Source organism: Rana temporaria, chromosome 3 (genome assembly GCF_905171775.1).
Source record: "Rana temporaria chromosome 3, aRanTem1.1, whole genome shotgun sequence".
In the NCBI taxonomy this organism is placed as follows: Eukaryota; Metazoa; Chordata; class Amphibia; order Anura; family Ranidae; genus Rana; species Rana temporaria.
In genome coordinates, this window is record NC_053491.1 from 371,101,378 (window position 1) to 371,124,465 (window position 23,088).

At 39.9% G+C, this 23,088-nt stretch overlaps 1 protein-coding gene across 1 annotated transcript in view; it reads left to right on the top strand.

Moving 5' to 3' along the window:
* The first annotated feature begins 16,633 nt into the window (after positions 1-16,633).
* PLCZ1 (phospholipase C zeta 1) overlaps positions 16,634-23,088 on the top strand; it is a 44,691-nt gene continuing 38,236 nt past the window's right edge. Inside the window, exons 1-2 of the mRNA XM_040341682.1 lie at positions 16,634-16,843; positions 18,442-18,594. Coding sequence (XP_040197616.1) covers positions 16,706-16,843; positions 18,442-18,594 — 291 coding nt within the window. The 5' untranslated portion in view covers positions 16,634-16,705. The remainder of the gene's footprint in view (positions 16,844-18,441; positions 18,595-23,088) is intronic.

Below are 23,088 nucleotides of genomic sequence, written 5' to 3' on the forward strand. Positions count from 1 at the left end.
AAAATAACATCCCAATAATGGTGGCCATACACACTCTTTTTTTGATCGATCTTGCCTGATAGGAATAATCAATCTATAATCGACAACCTATTCGATCAATATGCCACACATGGGGAAGTAGATTTCGATTGGTAGTTAGAAGATAGAATTAATCGCATCTTGTGCGCTTTTCACCATGCAGTATCATAATCTGATCAAAATCATGACAAAAGCATTGTGTTGTTGCTGATCAATGCAAAAGGATCGATAATTTTCTGCCCTAGCCCATTAAATCAGTTTAATCGAATTCAATTTCAATTGAGTCTAAATCTAATTATTCGATTGTTTTCCGCTTCAGTCCTTTTGATCACACACATTGATTAAATAACATCATCGAAATGTGTATGGCCCTCACAACATGGTTCTGTGCTCCTTGTTAAGGCTGGGTTTACACTATGTACAGCACGTGGCACAGCAGGGGGTCTGGTGCGTTCCCGATCTCTGTTTCAGGTCAAAATTTTTGCCTGAATTTGGACCCAAAACTGAGCCAAAGATGAACAATATCGTTCTGCTGTGTGCTCCGTGGCCACCGCGGAGATATGTGTGCAGGCTCCATTGAGAGCCAATCACACTCTCCTGCCATGTGAATTGGATGCAGGGAAATCCGCATTCAATTCGCATCAGTGTGAACCCAGCCTAAAGCTTTATGCCTAAGGCTCGATTCACATCTATGCATGTTGCTTTTGAGCATTTCTGCAGTGCTTTTTGCTGTACTTTCTGTGTTTTTTATTGTGATTTTGCCACGATTTTTCAGCATTTTGCATTTTTTTTTGGGCAAATTTGTTGTTGGGCAGATTAAAAACACAGTAAAAACACACAACATGCCTTTCTTTAGCTTCTCCATTGAAGTCTATTGAACCAAAAACGCAAAAAAAGTAGTGTTTTGCGTTCAAAAAAGTCCCTGACCCTTTCCAAAACACATAGGCACAAAAATGCACTTATGTGAACGCCATGTTAAAAATAATGCCCTGTGTTTCTTCAAAAAGGCTGTATAAACGCATTGGTGTCAATGGAGTATAAGACCATACATTGCAGGAAACCCGCTGATAAGCTTCCATGCTCCTTTATGATTTGGATTCACTTTGATACCGGGACCTGACATCCACTGACTACAGGCCTAAGCCAAATACCACCAGAACAACACTTTTACCACAAAACTGCCTATGCAGATAAGGGGCGTCTGTAGATAAAAACAAACTGTGCAGCTCTGACTAAAGTTGAATAAAGCCCTTGCTATAGGTGTAGTCCATTTACATACTTTATGAAGCCTAACTGGATTACTCCCAGGCAACGCTGTATCCTGGCCTAGGCCAACAAGTCCCAGGCCTAGGGCAGCACTTTGCAGGGGGGGCAGCAAGGAAAGAGTCCCCGCTGGCTTGCGCTACACTGTTAGTGTAATGCAAGCTGCTTCTAATTTTGACTGTCCTATAATCCTGGACCCCAAACCTTCCTCATTGTGCTATATTTTTTCTGCTGCAAATGGTTATATCTTCTTAGTCCTCTCCATAAAATTATCCGAAATTTGTGCTTAAAGTAGAACTATAGACAACATTTTTTTTTTCATTTTGGATAGAGTAAGGGAGGGTTATAGCCCCTGTCAGTTGTTGTTTTTACCATTCCTGAGCCATTGCAGAGATTTCACTTCCTGCCCCATAGCCAAACAGGAAATGAGAGGAAATCTATGCAAATTAAGGGAATCCAACGCCCCACCCCCAGGCCCAAGAACTAGTGTCTCCACTCAAAAATGTCACGGCGGGTCTAAAACAGAAAGGGGTGTGGCCTTGACAGGAAGGGGTGGGTCATATTTAAATTAGGGGGTGCATGAGTTTAGTCAGGCCTACGGCAGCACAAAACCTAAATACACTACTGCTCCCAGGACTTTGCTAAGTGAGGCCTAGTCATTACTGCTCACCTCCACCATCACAGGAGTGAGCTCTCAAACGTTAAGGTCAGAGCTACTGCATCTGGGGAGAGAAAGAGTATGTGAGGGGGTTTGAATCAGAGAGAGAGCTCACTCCTGTGATGGTGGAGGTGAGCAGTGATGACTAGGCCTCACTTAGCAACGTCCTGGGAGTACTTAGCAACGTCCTGGGAGTACTTAGCAACGTCCTGGGAGTACTTATCAGGGTCCTGGGAGTATTCCAGTTAGGCTTCATAAGGTATGTAAATAGCCTACACCTATAGCAAGGGTATTAATAATCTATAGTCAGAGCTGCTCAGTTTGTTTTAATCTACAAACATCCCTTACCTACATAGGCATTTTTTTTTGTAAAGGTGAACTATCCTTTCAATGACACAGTCTAAGTGTAGAGGCCTTTCAATGGGTGGGGGGTGCTCGGGCAACAAGTTAGGGAAAGGCAGGTGTTAGAATATTATTCCAAATTCATAATTCGGCAATTCATGGCAAGCTTGCAAAACATATTTTGATTTATGATTAATCATAATAATTAGGTATGAATGAATGACCTTGATCAATTGATATGACATAATTCTTCTATCCAAAACTGAGCATTACGGATAGCCGATTTGAGAATGACATAAGATTTGAATGTCAGGCAGTTGTTCTACTATGTCCAAAGTTGACACGAGTTCAGTAGGTCAGCAGGCTAACAGATAAGTATACACATAGAGTTCATGTGTCAGAGCTGACATGTTTTTACATGCTTTAAAGTTAAAATCATAGATAATCCATAACTTAGCTATTTATTTGATATTGTTGTTTAATTATTTAGAGTTAGTTTAAGTGAAGTCTTAGTCATACTAATATGTATTAGTATATAGTTACTTAATGAAGTTATAGCTTTATAGCTGATAATATATGTTCTATGACATTGCATCATCAAGCACACTACTCTAAGTATAGAGTGTCACATGTGTGCCTGTCAATCAAACTCCATACGACTCTGTGCTAAGATCTTCATATTGCTGAACCTAGCAGATATTAATATTTGCCATACAAGGGTCTAAGCCTGGGCCGTATGAGGTCATGACGTTCACTTGTAACATATATTTAAGCTTTGCTTTAAAGAAGGCTGAACACATTTGCACCACACACTTACATGAAACACTGATACTAACTCACAATAAGACACACTCACTCACACCCTCTTTGAAAGACAACACTGACATATTGACAAGGACAACAGCTGATACTAGAAGTCAAGAACGTCATTTCCTGCTTCACTTTGGAAAATCTCAGAAGACAACATGCCTGAGGCTGCACACATCCTTTCATAAGCTTGCTACAATACTATCGATCCAATTCCAGATATTTTCATCTACGCTAAACTGAACTTTATACTATTTTTCATTGTGTTTATGATGCCACCTGTGTGACAATAAACTCACACGTTATTTTCAAATCAACCTGACTATGAATGATCTTCATTCAGATACGCCCTTGAAGCTATAAGAATATTAGTTATTAATTTTACATTCTTACTGTGGCGAGCCAAAGAAAGTACTGTCTTATCTCTATTTTTACGGAAATCTCGACCCTTGATGAGGGGGGGAGAGATTGGCGCAGTCTTTGCGAATATTCAAGTCTCGAGAAAAAAGACGGTTCAGAACCTATCAAGTATTAATAATCTATAGTCAGAGCTGCTCAGTTTGTTTTAATCTACAAACATCCCTTACCTACATAGGCATTTTTTTTTGTAAAGGTGAACTATCCTTTCAATGACACAGTCTAAGTGTAGAGGCCTTTCAATGGGTGGGGGGTGCTCGGGCAACAAGTTAGGGAAAGGCAGGAAAAATGTGAAACTTATTCAGAGAGGGACACAAAAGAGGCTTTTCTGAGTAAAAACATTTGGTGTCTGTTCTTAGGCTGACTACGCCAAGTTAGGGTTACTCTGGGGCTGGTTTTGAGCCCTAACACACGGACGCAGCGCATATCCTACTTCATCTGCAACACAAAAGTCAAATAACCCAGTGCTAAGGCTGCACTCATCCAGGTGGAGAGTGAAGTGCAGTGGTAATCCCTAGCAACCAATCAAAATACATCCTTTCTTGTTCCAAATATTCGCAGCTGATGGCTAGCAGAATGCGGGTGCTATGGGTTACCGTGTGTCACTGCCCTTTTTTCTATATTAGATAGAACTTTAATAAACACTCTATTTGAATATGCATTGTGTAAATATGTCCCCTAGTTATCTTCTCTTAACCTTCTGTGCACGCACCTTGAGGATGTTTTTCAGTCTATGGCACCAGAAGGGAAGATGACCTATTACAAAATGATGGAGGCGTTCCAAGAATTAGCCACTCCTGTGGACTCCATCCATGCCCTTGTGCTGTTCAAGGTGGGACCAGGATGGGCATTGTGGTCTCTTTATTGCCTCTTTGTCCTCTTATATTGCTATGAACCCATTATTTTATATCTATGTGTGTCTGCCATTATCCTCTGCTGATTCATCTAGATTTACAGATGTGATTAAATGTAGAGGCCATTATGTATTTACTAAAGTAGACCTGTTAGTAAGTTTTCAAGTCTCCAACATTCACACAAAATCAATAGCCAGCACCACCGCTGTTCGCATGTAGCTCTGCATCTGAGCAGTTACAGCCTCCGACCCTGGAAGCAGACAGAGTGCAAGTCTGGGGTTGGGGTTTCTATGTAGTCCTGGCTGCATACACACTGGCTGCGGCTAACTGGCCAGTTTAGTTGTCTTTATAGCCCACAAACTATCCGCACCCATGCGGCCATGTCAATATTGCTCAACAGGATACATTTTTAGGAAAGCTCCACCTTTTATCATTAAGGCTCCGTTCACATCTCCATGTTCCGAATTGCAGGCGGAATCTCCGTAATTCGCAATAGTGGCAAATCGTGGGACGCCCGTGCGTCCCAGGTGCATTTTCCATTCATTTTAATAGCACCCCAAACGCGGTAAACAATCGGGCAACAATCGTGGTAAAAAGGTGCAAACAGAATCACGGGCCAAAAAAAATACAGGGGCTTTCCAGGATTCTATTTGCGCATTTTTAAGCCTAAAGGTTTGTCCTTATGCTCTGGTCACTGAGATGATATTATCAGTCTGCTGCAGGCTCATGTCCCCCAATGACCAAACTGCAATATTGTAGCTTTATAGCAAGGTGAAAGGCTAGTCTTTGTCAGCCATTTGTGGGGATAGCCAAGAACCATACAGGCACCAGGATATATATGACAATCTCTGAGCTAGCCTCTCCGTCCTGGAAGTAGATGATGATCCTGGCTGATGCCTGAACAGAAATGGTGCTGATCTTCTGGATATATAAGCAGGTAAAGGCATTACAAAAAAGGCAGTTTCCCGGGTAGAGAAAAAAATACTCATATAGAGCATTTTTGTACACAGTTAAGGCAAGTTTAAGAGAGTTTCGTTTTTTTTCTGCTAGAAAGGGCCAATCAGTAATGCAAACCAGGTTTTCTTTCCTGCTTCTAAACGCTGAGCTCAATATATGCCTGTATTTATCTTAATGTGCATGGACACATAGGACAACATAGAGCTGCTTCTACAGGCAACACACAAAACTCCTGTAGAAGCAGAAACAATTTAAGCCAGTGTGCATGGAGCCTTAGGGTGAGAACTGTCATGTCTGTGAAAGGTAATATATACCTGGAAGGGGTTCCGTAACACATTATTTAGCATTCTACAATTAAAGTGATACTAAAGGATTTCTTTTTAAAATAACAAAGATGTTATACTTACCTACTCTGTGCAATCGTTTTGCAGAAAACAGCCCTGAGCCTCCTCTTCTCGAGTCCCCTGCCAGTGCTCTTAGCTCTTTCTCCCCTGCTGAGTGCCCTCAAAGCAAGCCACTTGATCTGGGAGCACTTGTGCATGCTCGCTCCCAAGCCCCGCTCTGTGTATGCATAAGATACCAAGAACGGAGCTCAGCTGTGATTGATAGCAGGGGAAGCCAATGGCTCCCGCTCCTGTGCCTGAGCCAATGATAAGGGAGAGAGCTGAGAGAGCAGCTGCTCTGGTGCACATTGCTGGTTTGAGATCGGGCTCAGGTATTTGGGGGGCTGGGGTTACTCCCAGAATGTTTAACTTCATACAAAGAATACCAGAAGATAAAAATCTTTGAGCCTTTAGAACCACTTTAAGAGTTACTTTGAATTCTAGGGTTAGATTTTAGAGTTTGGGTTATGAATTAGGTTGGATTCTAGTGTTAGACTTTTGTGTTAGGTTTGAGGGTTTGGCTTAATTCAAAGATTTTGGTGTTAGGGTTAGGTTGAATTCTAGAGTGAGACTTTGGTATTTGGGTTAGGTTGAATTCCAGGGTTAGACTTTGATGTTAGGGTTAGTTTGAATTCTGGTGTTACATTTTGGGGGGTTAGATTGCACTCTAGAATATGGATTGGTATTAGGGTTAGGCTGAATTCCAGTGGGCGTCTGAGTGCCCCCAAAGCATGCTGCTTGCTCTGGGGGCACTTGTGCATGCTCGCTCGCTCCCAATGGCTCCCGATGCTGTGTTTGAGCTGATGAGGAGGAAGAAAGGTGAAGAGCACATTTCTGGTGCACATTTCTGGATCAGGTAAGTATTTGGAGGGGGGGGATAGGGGGAGCTGCACATAGAAGGTTTTTTACCTTTGTGCATAGAATGCATGAAGGTAAATAAACCTTCAGCCTTTAGAACCATAAAAAAAAACATATATATATATATATATGATAGGTCCACTTTAAAGGCTTATTTCACATTTTCGAGAAAATAGACAATGCAGTCGCGGGGTTCCAGGAGATATTAGCTTTGTAAAAGGTTTATTATTTTATTTTCATACCTGTAGACCATTGCTCTTCCCTCCACAAAATCCTGGTCCAAAGACTCCCAGGTAGCACTCACTCCCAGCATTACAGGAACAAAGACCAATGGCTTTCCCACCCTAGCAACAGGGTATGACGTGGAGGTTACTAACTGGGAGTTTTTTGGCCAGGCTTCATTGGGGCCCAAATGGCCTACAGATATATCAGATATAACAATAACATTAATAAATATTTTATAAAGCTACACGGTTTCTTAATACCTACTGGTATTTTCTGAAAATCTTGAACTCAGCCTTTAAGCTTTTTCCTGTTTTGACACTTTGCTTTGATTGGCTGTCTAATATTTAGGAACAAGTCAAGCACAGGAGGGGGAAAATCGACATCAATATGTTCAAGTCCATTTACAAGACCTTCATCTACAGGACAGAGCTTGTGAATATATTTAAAAAATATTCCACCTCAACCGAACTTCTTCTTTCCGAGGCACTTTTAGAATTCCTTCAGACAGAGCTGTGTGAGAGCTACGCCAGCATGCATAGAGTGTCTGAGCTGGTACACAAATACGAGAAGAACCATGAAGGTGAGGACCATTTAAAGATACTTTTTGGTATAAAATACAGAAAATATTCACCTGCCAAGATATATATATATATATATATATGGACCACCATTGCTAACTGACTTGGTTAGTGAAGGTGCAGGCTATGGGATGTCTTTCTCTTCCTTGAGGAGCCACCAGCCTAGAACAAACATGTCAAATGGCTGAATGCTTATTATGAGGGCATGATTTCTTAAAGGAGTTGTAAAGGAAAAAAATGTTTTTCACCTTATAGCAATCTATGCATTAACTTCCCTGGCAGTATAATTCTGTCTGGAATTTTGTACCAAAAGCGGTACAATTTTTTGCATGGAAATTTGGCGTTTTATACTGTAGGCCTGCAATTCTTAGGAATAACTCACTTAAATCTGTCCAAACAAGAGTCTAGTAGACATCCCGGGTATGATAACGTTTGAAACACAAAATCATAAATTATAATATAATAAATAACTAAAAATAATTATAACAAATAATAATATAATTATAATAAAAATTATTCAATAATGTAATCAAATCAAAAACACTGAAATTTGCTCAGTTGCAGAATTGTCGCTGTCATTACTTTTATTTTTTTATGACGAATTTCCCCACAAATCGCTATCGCACAATTCTGCAAGTGATTATAATTTATTATTGCTGTTTTCTAGCTGTTCTAAAACCACTTTTGACATAAAGGGACACTTTTGGTTGCTATGGACAATCTACAGTTTCCAGGCAGAAAGAACAGTTTTTATTTTATAAAAGTGCATGTAGGACACTGGGCAGACCACTAGGGACAAAGGGGGTGTGTATTTTTTACATACAGTACTGTAATCTATAAGATTACAGTATACTGTATGTAATGTGTTTGTTTACGTTTTTGAATTTGACGCCGTTCTCCGCCCCCGTGCGTCGTAACGTCGCAGGGAACGGAGATCAGCGGCACACAGAGGCACTGTGTGAATCGCGCGAGGAGGACACCGCTCGCTCACACAGCGGAGAGACATCACTGGATCCAGGGACAAGGTAAGCCGCGCCGCTGCAGGCTCTGCACAGCTACCCCGAGCGTGACTCGGGGTTACCGATAGTAGCATGGAAAAAACACCCCGAGTCACGCTCGGGAACACCGCTAGGCAGGTTAAGGTGAAAAAACATCTGATGATGTCGGCCCCCCCCCCCCCCAAGCCCCTGTTTTACTTACCTGACCTGTCGAAAGACCTGCGCTCGGTCCCGAGATCCTCTTTGCCGCTCAGCATTGCCACTGATTGGCTAGAGCGGATGGATTGAGAGCAGCGCAGCCATTGGCTTGCGCTGCTGTCAATCACATCCAGTGACGCGGCGTGCTGAGGGGCAGGGCCGAGTGATACAGTGAGCGGCTATGACCGATCGCTGTATCACGGGGGCGCGCCCGCAAGGATTCATCACCATGCGAGCTCTCTCGCATGAATGTGGTGAGTTCTTGCGGGGACGACCAGAGACAGCCGCCGAGCAACCCCAGAAGACGTGGATCGGGGCCACTCTGTGCAAAACGAACTGCACAGTGGAGGCAAGTATAAGATGTTTGTTATTGTAAAGAAAAAAAATGTTTTCCTTTAGTAACCCTTTAAGCAGTGAAGCTAACATAGGGGCGGTATCCCTGAAGCATCTGTTGTATTTCTCTCCTGGTAGGTCTTTAATGTTGATTGGACCCTGGGCAAAAAATTTCTTGACCCCCCCCCCCCCTGATACAATAAATATCAGCTATACTTAAAGGTTTGTAAAGGTTTTTTTGTTTTTTTCTAAATAGGTTCCTTTAAGCTAGTGCATTGTTGGTTGTTCACTTACCTTTTCCTTCGATTTCCCTTTAAATGTTTTTCTTCTTTGTTTTCTTTGTCTGAATTTCTCACTTCCTGTTCCTCCTCAGTAAGGTGTTCAGTGAGCTGTTCTAAATGACTTTCCACCGCTTGGATGATGGTGGAAAGCTTACTGAGAAGAAACAGGAAATGAGAAAATCAAACAAAGAAAAAAAACATTTAGAAGGGAAATCGAAGGAAAAGGTAAGTGAACCAACAATGCACGAGCTTAAAGGAACCAATTTAGAAAATAAAAGATGAACCTTTACAACCCATTTAAAGGAACCTATTTAGAAAATAAAAAACAAACCTTTACAACCCCTTTACAATCAGTTTACTGTATCAGATCAGGCAGTGATTGCAATTGGTTGCCAGAGGTTACAGCATATCATTACCACTTACTGACTGGATGCTAGAGGTTACAGCACACATTAAAGCTCACTAATTAGTTGCTAGAGGTTACAGCACATGATTTCTTCTTGTTGATTGGTCTCTAGAGATTACTGTACAGTAATACTGCTCACTGATTGGTTGCTAGAGGTTACAACACATTATCTCTTCACTGCAGAGGGGAATGATATACATATGAATGGCACCTTTATTTACACATGAATGCGGCTAGCCTCAGCTATTTACATATAAATGCTGTTGCTATTTACATATGAATGCTCCCGTTATTTACATATTAATGATGGTTATTTACATGTAAACACAGGGTCTGCAGGTGAGTCATCTGTACACAACAATAGGGCACACTAAGATATCAGGATGCAGCAAAGGACTAAAACTTCAAGGGACAAGGGAAGTTAAACTGGGATAGATGGCAAGTATAAGGCAGCTGCTTTGGGCCCCACAACAATGACAGGGCCCAGGGCAGCTTCCCCTTTTGCCCTGCCTTAAAGACGGCTCTGCTGGTAGGGTCCTGTTAAACGGATTATTTTTTGCAATTAGGTACATACCTATGCAAAGCCTTTCTTGGGCCCTAAAAGGAACCTTATTTAGGACCCAAGAAACCAGCTCTTTTCTGAGTTATCTTCCACTCATCTCTGGATTTGGCAGCCCCAGAATGTAGAGCCTGGCCTGCTCACTAGACCTCTGCCAATCTAATCTGCAGTTTTTTGAGGACCTTATTCTAATTAGTGAGTTGGCTCCACTACAAAGCAAAGGTGGGCTTTACTTTAAATTGTTGGTTAGTTCACCTATGCTTTGGGACAGCTCTGCACCATATATCAACTGATATCCTGCAGCAGTTTGAAGATGTAGCGAAGGGAGATCATGTGTGCTTTCTGTGACACCTACCTCTATGTGATAACATATCTTCCAGTTGGTTCGTGTTATGTCGATAATCGGATTTTCACATTCAGAAACATTTTCCATTAGATTAATGTTATTCAATCTCAGAGGATTTGCTCTTCGCCTGCGACATCCAATAATGCTACAAAATCAGAGACACTCTGAGGTTTCAGGACAATGTGACAACGTGAGCTGCCATTTACTGATAAATTCATCAATGTAGAGAAAAGATCTCTTTTTTGTGTCTGTTCAGTTTCAGTGCTGTCTGGATCTCACAGAATTATTAGCCAGAAAACTAGATCACTTTGTATCACTATCAACATGAATCAATATTTTCTCTTAACGCTGCAGTCATGGCGGTTATTGTGACAATTGTATTGTACAAGACATGAATAATGTATAATGCTCTATGCGGAGAGAACACCCCGAGAGGGAACTTCGCAGAGAACTTGTGAAATGATAAATTCAGCAGAAAACCAACTTTGGCCCCCTGTGAATCAGCTTCTTCTAGAGCTGTTTTATCCAATCCTGTATTTGCTTTAAGGACCTAATCAAGTTTAGAGGATTCTGAAGTAGAAGGGTTTCTTCTGAGGCAGACTGGGTGATTTAAAGGGGACTGTAATGTATTTTCAGTAAGTTATTAGTATAGCATTTGACAATACTAATTTTTGCTGTTATATATTTTCATTATTATAGTTTATACACAAAAAATGCTGCCTCTAGTGATCATCTGTATGTCAGAGAATGTTATCACTGCTAAGGCTCAGTTAGCTGTAGGGTGATCATAAACAAGATGATAAATACAAATGATATACAAAGGTCATGGGGCAGGGCTCTAACACTCCAGCTCAATTCTTTCTCATTGTTGTTAGTCCAGTATTTTAGGTTTTAGATATAAGAAGGAGATCTTTTTATACCAAATGCATGTTAAAAATAAAAATAACAAATTGTCACACAGCATATTTATCAGGAAATATTCATATACTCAGTCATTGGATTGCTTTGTTTTCATCAATGAGACTGATTCCATCTTGTCTATTAATACTGAATCTGTTCTGACTTCCAGCTCGAAGAAAGGAAAGTATGACCTTTGATGGATTTGCCAGATTCATGAATTCGGAGGAGACTCACATCTTTCGCCGGGACTGTACTCAGATCTACCAGGACATGAACCAACCTCTAACCAACTACTTTATATCAACCTCCCATAACACGTACCTGCTTAGCGATCAGCTGATAGGACCAAGCGATCTATGGGGTTATGGCAGGTAAGTGGCATCAGGTTCAAATTCGATCCTTGTTGTATAGAAAACTTGAACCTAGATAACAAAGTTTAATCCTAGAGGGCAAACTAACTACTACTTTCAAACACCAAAATCTAACACTAGAATTCAACCTAACCCTAACTACAATGTGTATCCCTAGAGTTCACCCTAACCCTTAACCCAAGAACCAAAATCTAACACCAGAATTCAGCCTAACCCCTAACAATAAAGTCTAATCCTAGAATTCAACCTTACTTCTAACCCCAAAACCAAAGTTGAAGCCTAGAAATCAACCTAGTTCCTAAGCTAAACATCAAAGGTCTAACCCTTGAATTAAACCTACCCCATAACTTTAACATCGAAGTCTAACACTAGAATTATTGAATCTATCCTAACCCCTAATTCAAATGTCTAACACTGGAATCCAATCTAACACTACCACTTATATCAAACTTTAGAATTTAACCTAAACCTGAACTCAGATAACAAAATGTAATCCTAGATTTTAACCTAACCCCTAATCCAAACACCAAAAATCCAACTTAACCCCAACACCAAAGTCTAACCTTAGAATTTAACCTGACCCCTACCCAAATACCAAATCTTGCCCTGGCATTCAACCTAACCCTAACATCAAAATCCAATCTTAAATTTAACCAAACACTTAACAATTACCCAAAAGCCTAACACTTGAATTTACCATAACATTAACGTCTAACCCTTGAATTTACCTAACCCCATAACCCTAACACCAAGGTCTAACCCTAGAACCTAACCTAATTCTGAACCTAAATACCAAAGTCTAACTCCAGAGTTTAACCTAACCTAACTAAACCCAAACATCAAAATCTAAAATTAAAATGAATCTTAACTTTAAACCCAAACACCAAATTCAAACCCTGGAATTCAACTTAGCCATAACACCAAGGTCAAACCAAAACCTGAACCCAAATACCATATTCCCATCCTAAACTGTAACCTAACCTCTAATCCAAACACCAAAATCTAACCCTAGAATACAACCTAACACTAACAAAAAGTGTAACCCTAGAAATCAACCTAACCCTTAACCCAGATACCAAAGTCTCACCCTAGAATTCAATCTAACCCTAACACCAAAGTCTAATCATTGAATTTAACCAAACCCATAACACAAACATTTAACACTAGAATCCAACCTACCCCTGAACCCAAACTCCAAAGTCTAACCATAGAATGCATAGTAACTCTTAAGCCTATCTCCAAAGTCTAATGCCGCATACACACGATCGGAAATTCCGACAAGAAAACCATGGATTTTTTTCCGATGGAATGTTGACTCAAACTTGTGTTGCATTCACACGGTCACACAAAATTCCGACTGACAAGAACACGGTGACGTACAACACTACAATAAGCCGATAAAAAGTTCAATGATTCCGAGCATGCATGTTTTTTTTTGCGCATCGGAATTGCATACAGACGATCAGAATTTCCAACAAGAACCAGCTCTCAAATTTTTGCTGGCTAAATTCCTACAGAAGGGGCCTACACACGGTTGTAATTTCCGACCAAAAGCGCACATCTGACTTTTCTTGTTGGAATTTCCGATCGTGTGTACACGGCATAACAGTTGAATTTACTCCAACATCAAAGTCTAACCCTGAAATTCAAACTTACTCGATAATCCCAACAACAAAGTTTAGTCCTAGAACTCAACCTATTTCTGAACCTAAATACCAAAGTCTAACTTCCCAGTTTAACTAGGTGCTGACCAGGCCTTTTCTGTAACTTTTTGTTTACAACTTTAAATTATTATTTTTTCCCATAAACTTACTTAGAACCCCTAAACATTATACAGTAAAACCTTTATCGGCTTCTGGTCTAGGGTCTTTGGCATACTGCAGACATTATTTCATCCGAAAGGATGCCCAGGCGGCTCTCTTACATTGCCCTATACCGGACATCTTCGCACCCCAGCAGAAATTGGCCACATACCTTTTTATCTCCACCAAGAGAGAGCCATTGACTCTGACTCTGTCTGTTGCTTTTCAGGAGGTGAAAACCAGAATGACCGCTCTGATGATTGATGAGCAGATGTCCAGTATATTGAAGGATTTGCATGCAAATTTGTTGAAAATTTGGGAACCGTGGATAAGTTACTCCTTCCGATCCCTGCCCCCGACTAGTTATGGTCGGCTTTAAATCTTGTTTGTACAGGTGCCGCATTCGTGGTACCTGCCCTCTTTTGTGGCCCCCTCCTCTTCTTTCTTTTTTTCTCTCCTTTCTCAGTTTCCTGATTCTTCTCTTCCTTCCTGATATGACACCTAGCAATGTAGGCTGTTGTACTCCTAACCTCCATCCTTAACATCAAAGAATTAACCTCTATGGTCATTGTAACAGTTTATTGTTATTGTTACTCATTATGCATTCACACGCTGTTTCATAATATAGCTGTTCGATGTCGGCCCTGAGTGGGCATACCATAGCTTGTTATGACTCTTTGAAACTGAAAAAGACCCCAGATCTCTCATTTACCCTTAAAGGCAAAAGAATTATTTTTTTTTTGGACACTTTGAGTTTGGAAAAAAAAATGTCTTTAAGCCAGAGAACCTGAAGTGATGTCGGAGGTCAATTCAGTCCTCCAATTCTAATCCTAGACTACAACCTAACCCTTAACCGAAACACCAAAATCTAACACCAGAATTCAACTTAACCCCTACATCAAAGTCTAACCCTAGAACTCAACCTAACCCCTTACCCAAATACCAAAGTCTCACCCTATAATACAGCCTAACGCTAATACCAAAGTATATCCCTTGAATTAAGCCAAATCCCTAACCCTAACTCAAAAGTCTGAAACTTTAAACCTAATTGTTAACTCAATTTCTAAAGTCTAACTCTAGAATTCAAACTAACTCCTAAGCTTAACGCCAAAGTCTAACTCTAGAACTCAACCTAAACCTGAACTCAAATACCAAAATCAAATTCCAATCCTAGACTGCAACCTAACCCCTAACCCAGACACCAGAATTTAACATCAGAATTCAACCTAACCCTAACATCAAAGTCTAACCCTAGAATTCAACCAAACCCCTAGCACAAATATCAATGTTTCAACCCTGCATTCAACCTAACCCCAACACAAACGTCTAAAACTAGAATCCCATTTAGTCCTACTTTAAAGTCGAACCCTACAATTCAAACTAACTCCTAAGCCTAACACCAAAATCTATCCTTGAGGCCAGGTTCACTCTGGTACAACACGACAGTCGTACTACTTTGAATCCGACTTTGGCCTGCAACTTGAAGTTCGACATGCATCTGAATTCAATGAACAGGGATCCAACTTCGATCCCGACAATACCAGGCACTGTGTTTAGTATGAATCTTGAGGGGGAACTCAACGACAAATTTCAAAAAGAAAAAAACGGCATGTGTTTCCCCTCTAAGAACATACCAGGCCCTTCGGTCTGGTATGGATTTTAATGGAAACCCCCTACTCCGAAAAAACGGCGCGTCCATACAAGACCCTTATCCGAGCACGCAGCCTGGCCGGTCAGGAAAGGGGTGGGGACGATTGAGCACCCCTCCTGAACCGTACCAGGCTGCATGCCCTCAACATGGGGGGGTGCTTTGGGGCAGAGGGAGAAGCCCCCTGCCCGCAGGCCCTGACAACCAATGGCCATGATTGTCGGGAAGAGGCCCTTGTCCTCATCAACATGGGGACAAGGTGCTTTGGGGTGGGGGGGGGGGGCACAGGGCGTTCCATAAAGTGACTCTGTGATGATGATCCAAATGATATTAACTGTGACTTCACACACGTGCTCCCCCCTGTGACTGCGCTCACCTCCAATTGTATGACCACACAATTAAGTTTGGTCCACAACAGCAGCTGAACCACCTCTGGGCTCTAAGTAGCAGGATTTACAGGCTCCCTCATGTGTTATCCAAAGATGGTATCCTCAATTTAAAATACAAAAGAGGCCAGATAGTGCATTATAGTTTAAATATAGAAATTTATTGTAGGTAAACATCAGGGTACTCACACTTTTTAGGTGCTTACAGTGCACCAGGCTATAGAAAACATACAATGTTGAAGTCCTCTCCAAATGGTTTGCAGGCTTGTGTGAATCTGCAGCTAGCTCAGAGAGCAAGTGACTGTCTCTTACATTTAAAACATTCTTTGGACACTTTTCATTGGTAGCTCGCAAGACATCTATCTATATTGTATTAACTAAAGTCTAATCCTTGAATTTAACCAAACCCCTAACCCTAGCACAATGTCTAACCCTAGAATCCAACCTAATCCCCAAGCCAAACTCCAAAGTCTAACCCTAGAATTCAATCTCACTCCTAAGCCTAATACCAAGGTCTACCCTTGAACCTAATAACCCTAACACCAAGTCTAACCCTAAAACTCAACCTAAACCTGAACCTAAATACCAAGGTTTAACTTTAGAGTTCAACATAAACCTTAACCTAAACACCAAATTCTAACCTAAAGATTCAAATTAGCCCCTAATACAAACACCAAAATCTAACACTAAAAGTCAACTTTACCTCAACACTAAAGTTTAAGTCCTGAATTCGCCCTACCCCAAATACCAAAGACTACCCTAGAATTCAGCTTAATCCCCACCCAGTGCCAGCACAAAGTCTAGCTCTACAATTTACCTAGCCCTTGTATTCAGCCTTACCATAAACTCAAACTATACAACCTCTGTAATACACCAATAACACTATCACTTCAAGTCACTTCTATGTTGTAATATATCAGCTCTAAAATTATTACAAAAAATTTACATATAACCAATACTGAAAGCCATCAAGAATGAAACAAGCACACCAAAGACAACAGACTTGTTTTGAAAACCGGAGGACAGAAACATTCATTAAAAGAGTACGGTATTACCAACACCCACATATTGTCATCATGGCTAATGAGCAAAACTGCCCTTTTCTTCCAGTGCTCTGATGCGTGGTTTCCGTTGTCTGGAGATTGATTGCTTTGATGGAGCCAACGGTGAACCAATAGTCTATCACGGACGAACTCTTACCGGCAAAGTTAATTTTAAATCTGTCGTCTTTGTCATCGGCAAGTATGCCTTTATGGTAAGTCTGTTAAAGGGAAAAACATAATTAAAAAATAAATGTATTAATAATTGGAAACAAAAATAAATGTATTAATAATTGGAAACACAAATGAAGAAAATAAACTGACTTTCAGGTGCCAAAGTAAAAAAAAAAAGTCAAGTACACAACCTCCATAAAAATATCCAAAGTTTTTATCATTAACACATTAACAGCAATGATTAAAAATGGGTTCTCACTTCTTCCTCAGTTGGGGCACATCTGTTTTAATTGGACCGGCATCTCTGGATACACCTTGATTGATCTGGAGAACTCCACAGCACTTTATATGTGTTGGCATAAGAAATTAACTTACTCCACTTTCTTAGAAGCAAATATCTGGGCTGGTTTTTGAGGGCTCCATATTGCTGTTCACACTTCACCAGTCCTCTTTGCAGCTGAGGTGAAGATATCCTTTTTGATTTGATGCAGTGCTATACATATATCATATTGGTTATGGATTAGACTCCTGATGAAGCTAATTGATGGCAAAACGTGTCGAAACCCATGACTATATCATATTCCTGTGTTAACATGTTGGTCTCTATAAATTCATTATTATATTTTCTCTAGTTGGGCAGTACAGATAAGCACTTCTCTGAGTGATCATAGTTGAAGTGACCCCAGAACTCTGTATTTACAGCATATATTTTTATACTACATATTTTTTAATCATTGATGTTAATAACAAAAACTTTAGATATTTATTATGAAGGTTAGGTTGTGTACTTGCCTTTTTCTCGAGATTAACTTTGGCACCTGAAAGTCTGTTGTTTTCTTAATTTTTGTTTCTCATATTCCTTTTGCATGTAGTGTCTATATCTCCCGCCTAAGTTTTTATGTAATAATTATTGTTAAAGTCAAAGTGTACTTTAGTTTGCCTTTTGTCACTGTCTCTGAAGAGTTCTCTCCTTTGAAACATCCCCTGAAATGAAAACTGTGGTAACATAGTTTAGAACCTCCTTAGCCCAAGCATTCCCTGGAGTCACAAAAATGCAGTCAGACAAACTTTGTGCTAACGTCCTCCATATTCATATGATCACCTCCTCTTCTCAGATATGGCACTGGTGCTGAGAGTCTAAATATGCTTGTGCTGTCTAATAGTAAGATACAAGATGGAATACAGAACTGTAGGATGGCAGATGTCATAGGGGTTGTGGCTGTCACTCTGCCAACCAGAGCACTGGAAGGGGATGGCCGGAAGAAGCATTTTACTGGCAGAAAATTGTATTTTAAGGCATTTTCAAGCAAATATTAGTCTTACATAACAATATGTGGGGTACAGGACTATAAAGAGCTGAACATGGTGAATACATCAACTAGGCTTTCAATGTAGTTAATAGTGGTAAGGATATTTGTGATTTGTACTTGATGTAGATCTCTCTTCTAATAGAAGGAATTCCAGTGTTGCTGTATCCGGAGTGTTTCTTTAGGCATGTCACATACAGATTGGTACTAGTGATGTTCCTGGCTCTGAGCTCAGAATTCTTCTGACAGGCAGCTCATTAATCATAATAATAAATGTTTGTCGTTTGTCAGATCCCAATACAACAATACAACTAACCATCTTCTTTCGTCAGACATCACAGTATCCGCTGGTGTTGTCCCTGGAGGACCATTGTTCCTGCAAGCAGCAGGAAGTTTTGGCCAATCACTTAATCACCATCCTCGGAGACAAACTACTGAGAACCGCCATTACCGATTCATCATCTGAAGTCCTGCCATCCCCTGAGGTGAGTGACGTACAGGAGTCGCACATGTGAGAGGCACAAGGAGGCAAAAAGTTGTAACATGTAGTTGTTTGGCAGGTGATGGTAGTTAGCTGGCACCATAAACAGCTAAAACATTAAAAAAAAAATCCCCAAAAAAACAACTGTAGATAGATAGAACTTTATATAAAACAGAAGTTCAGCCATCACTTTCCTCATTTAAGTCACTTTACCGTAAAGATCATTATTTTCAGTCAAGTGGCTGCAATCCTCAGCTCTCATTGGCTCTCACCACTGAGAAAATATTGGGTAAGCGTTTGGAAGGGAAATATAATGTTTTTTGGTCAGTTTTAAAATAGTTTTTAGAATTTTTAAGCTTATAAACTGTTTTAAGTATTTTTTTGTTACCCGCATTGCGTTTTCAGGTATATACATTTCATAATTTGAGCTTCTTGCATGATTCTGATATTTAATATGGATTCTGCATGCCTAAGGAGAAACCACAGCATTGTTTGCTCACATTCTGTGAAATTTGGAGGGTAGGGCTTCCTCTGATCACTCAGATCACATCTGTCTGCAGTTTGATCTCTGCTCACAGCAAAGGCTATTTACAGCAAAGTAGTAAAATCAACTTAAAAAGAGGAACATAGTAGTCCAGAGATCTACCTATTGGATGTTAATGGTAATATCTTACCTGACCCTGTCAAAAAGATTTATTTATATGTGGTAGATGTAGAAGAGCACACAAGGATCTTATTCATCTCTTCTGACATTGCCTGAAGTTACACGGGTACTGGGCAGGGGTTCTGTCCACTCTTAATAGAGTTTTTCAAACTAACGTGCCCTCGACTCGAAATGTTGTTTGCTAGGTATTCTTGTGAAGCGATTCCGGAGTAGATGTCGAGAGTGGCTTTTGCCAGAGTTTTTTTTTCAGGCTCGCAAATTAATTCTACTATTATGGAAATTCTCAGATCCACCCTTCCTTAAGACTTAAAGGATCACTAAAGGAATTTTTTTTTTTAGCTAAATAGCTTCCTTTACCTTACTGCAGTACTGGTTTCATGTCCTCATTGTTCGTTTTTGCTTTGAAGTAGCTGTAATTCTGCTGTGATCTCCACACTTCCTGCTTGTCTGGCTCCTTATGAAAAATCTCATGGCAGCTTTTCACTGTGGTCCAAGCTGTGTGTCTAAAACTCAAGTCATTTCTCCTTTAAGTGACTCATATGGGGCATACTCCTTTTCTTGAGTGTTATACATATACCAACACAGGGGCTGCATGGTCAAGTTTGAGAAGCTGTGGGCACCATGGCTGGACACACCTGGTCTGAGTCCTAGGGAACTTATTCAGATACGATTATCGCAATGTCCGGATGTATAACTCCACTACAATATACAGTGATATAAAGGGGTTGATTTACTAAAGGCAAATAGACTGTGCACTTTGCAAAGTGTACTTGCACTGTGGAAGTGCAGTTGCACCAGAGCTTAGTAAATGAGGTAAAGGTTCACTTAGCAAAAAATACCCAATCATGTGCAAGGAAAATTAAAAAAATTGCATTTTTGCTTGCACGTGATTGGATGATGGAAGTCAGCAAATCCACTTTGCACTACAAAACACAGGAAACACAGCGCTAATTTTTTTTGTGTAAATAGTGAAAAATAACTAATACAGTGTTGAAAGTAAATAGCTGCCAGTACCAAAATATTTTAGATACAACATTTGGAAATAAGTCATAATAAGGTACAGCGCTGAAATCATAAAAATTTATAGAAAAAAGGAATACTAATAAACCCAATAGAAGTGACAAAATAAAATATACCTAATGGGTATATGTATATAAATATCAAAACAAATTGACGTGACCGATACTAATAAAATAAACCAAGTACCTAAAAAAATTAATATATATATATGGACCACCATCACATGTATATCTTAAAACACAGTAGGCATATATACAATACAAGAATATGGTTATATGGAATATCAAAAGTTCAAATGTGAAGAATTATATTAGTGCTAACAGATGAATCCTGGAGAAAATCAGTCCTTATAGGAAACAATCCATAGAAGTGTAAAGAAGGGAAAATTTATGACAAAAATCCTTTATCCACCAACAGCACACCCATGAGGTAGTGTTGTAGTCTCCTTACCGAAAGAATATTACCGCTATAACGGCGGGCACTCCAGACAATCGTCGTCTGTGAGTGGTTACTCAATCACAGACGACGTCCCTTAGTGAAGAAACGCATAGGCGTGGCCTCTAGTTTGACTTCATCACGCCTTCCATACGAAGATACACTGACACAGCAATAAGCAGTGGAAGCCTCGAGGAGACGCCGCACTCCTATATGCTTTTCTACCGCGCAATTTGAATTTTCTTCTTGTGCAATACCTTTTTGGCATATAAAATTGTATTTACTATATTACACTATGGAGTTTTTTCGTTGATATCTTCCTGAGACACTATATACCGCTCTTATCTCTGTTACCCGGCTACCAGCAGTGGGTCTTTAGGGAGACCTTAAACCCCAGTGTCTGGAGTGACCGCCGTGATAGCGGTCATATTCTTTGGGTATGGAGACTACAACACTACTTCACGGGTGTCCTGTTGGTGGATGAAGGATTTTTGGCATAAATTTCCCCTTCTTTACACTTCTATGGATTGTTTCCTATGAGGACTGATTTTCTCCAGGATTCATCTGTTAGGCCCTTTTCACACTACAAAATAAATCCGTTTTAATAATCCGTATTAAAATCCATCAGATAATGTTAAAAAACTGAAGTTATACGTCATTTATAAAATATCATTAAAGTCTATGGGATTTTTTTATGTTCCGTAAAGATCCGTAATAGTCCGTTATAACGTACGGACGTTAGTTATAACGGAATATGTGACGGGTCTTGCACTATTTTTTGTCCATTTTTTGTCCGTTGCAAGTAACGGATATATTAACGTCCGTTATATTTTAACATTGAAGTCTATGGCGCACGGACGTTAGTAAATGTCTCCGTAAATGTCCGTTATGTTAACGGACGTTAATTTTACTGAGCATGCTCAGTAAAGACTTCTGGAGCTGGACTTCAAGAAAGGGTGAAATGTTTTTTATTAACGGACGTTAGAAAGGAATGATATAACAGATGTATACGGATATATACGGATAAACATTATCCGTTTTCAATAAAGGAAGAATGGTAAAATATTTATCCGTATGTATCCGTTATTAAATCCATTAATAAACGTCCGTTAATAGGTGTAATACGAATATTATAAAATGGACATACAATCCATAGTGTGAAAGAAGCCTTAGCACTAATATAATTCTTCACGTTTGAACTTTTTGGGTTCACTTATTTATATATTCTTTTTCTTCACAGTTGGGAATATTTATTAAGAACCATATTCTTGTATTGTATATATGACTACTGTGTTTTAAGATATACATGACATGGTGGTCCATATATATATTTTATTTTTTCAGGTACTTGGTTTATTTTATTAGTATCGGTCACATCAATTTATTTTGATATTTATATACATATACCCATTAGGTATATTTTATTTTGTCACTTCTATTGGGTTTATTAGTATACCTTTTTCTAGAATTTTTTATGATTTCAGCGCTGTACCTTGTTATCACTGTTGTTAACTGGAGACTAAACATTTTCACTGTGGCGAACATGTTGTCACCCCAGTCATGATCGCTTCTTTGTATTTCATTGCCCTGGGACAAGTTGGGTCTCCCGTTCCCCGCACACCCTATATTATCTCCTCCGACTGATCTATCAGCAACTCAAACTCTTTGCCCTGATCTCTCCCTAGCTTTCTTCTCTTTTTTTCTTTCCTCTTCCCCTCTCTTCTTCCTTCTCTCCCCCCTTCTTTTCCTACCTTCTAACACCCTAGATTCCTGATTTCCTATTTTCTTTTCGGTTTTTGTCCTGTTTGTCATTTTTTTTAATTTTTTTTTTTTTTTTGTATTCCCTTTTGGTCTTATTGTTCCCCTACTAGCAATCCTGGTTGCAATTATGCCAACTACGATGGGGCCCTTGTGGTTGCATCTAATTGTTGTTTCATGTTGAAGTCATTGCTGTTCTTATTGTGTTACACGTTGGTAAGTGTCCCGCTGTGGGCGATAACCATTGGGCTGACTCCTTACCCCAGTGCACTTATGACTGTTTTTGGATTGTGACTCCTCCTGTTGTTTGTTTCATTTGTTAAAATACCAATTAATATATTTTCAACTCTAAAAATTTTCACTGCAGTTATCAAAATAAAAATTATACTTAAAAAATACCTTAAAAATAAATAGATATTCACCATAATGTCCCACTTCTGTTCTAACTCCACCTAAGGGTCCTTTCAGACATGCAGAATCCGTTGATCCCCGCAGATGACAGAGCGATCCCCGCACACTGTGCAGGGACCACCCTGTCAGATCTCCGCTATCCCCTATGGAGGGATCGGATAAATACGGACGTCTGTCCGTGTTCACCCGATCCGCTCTGCAGACGGATGG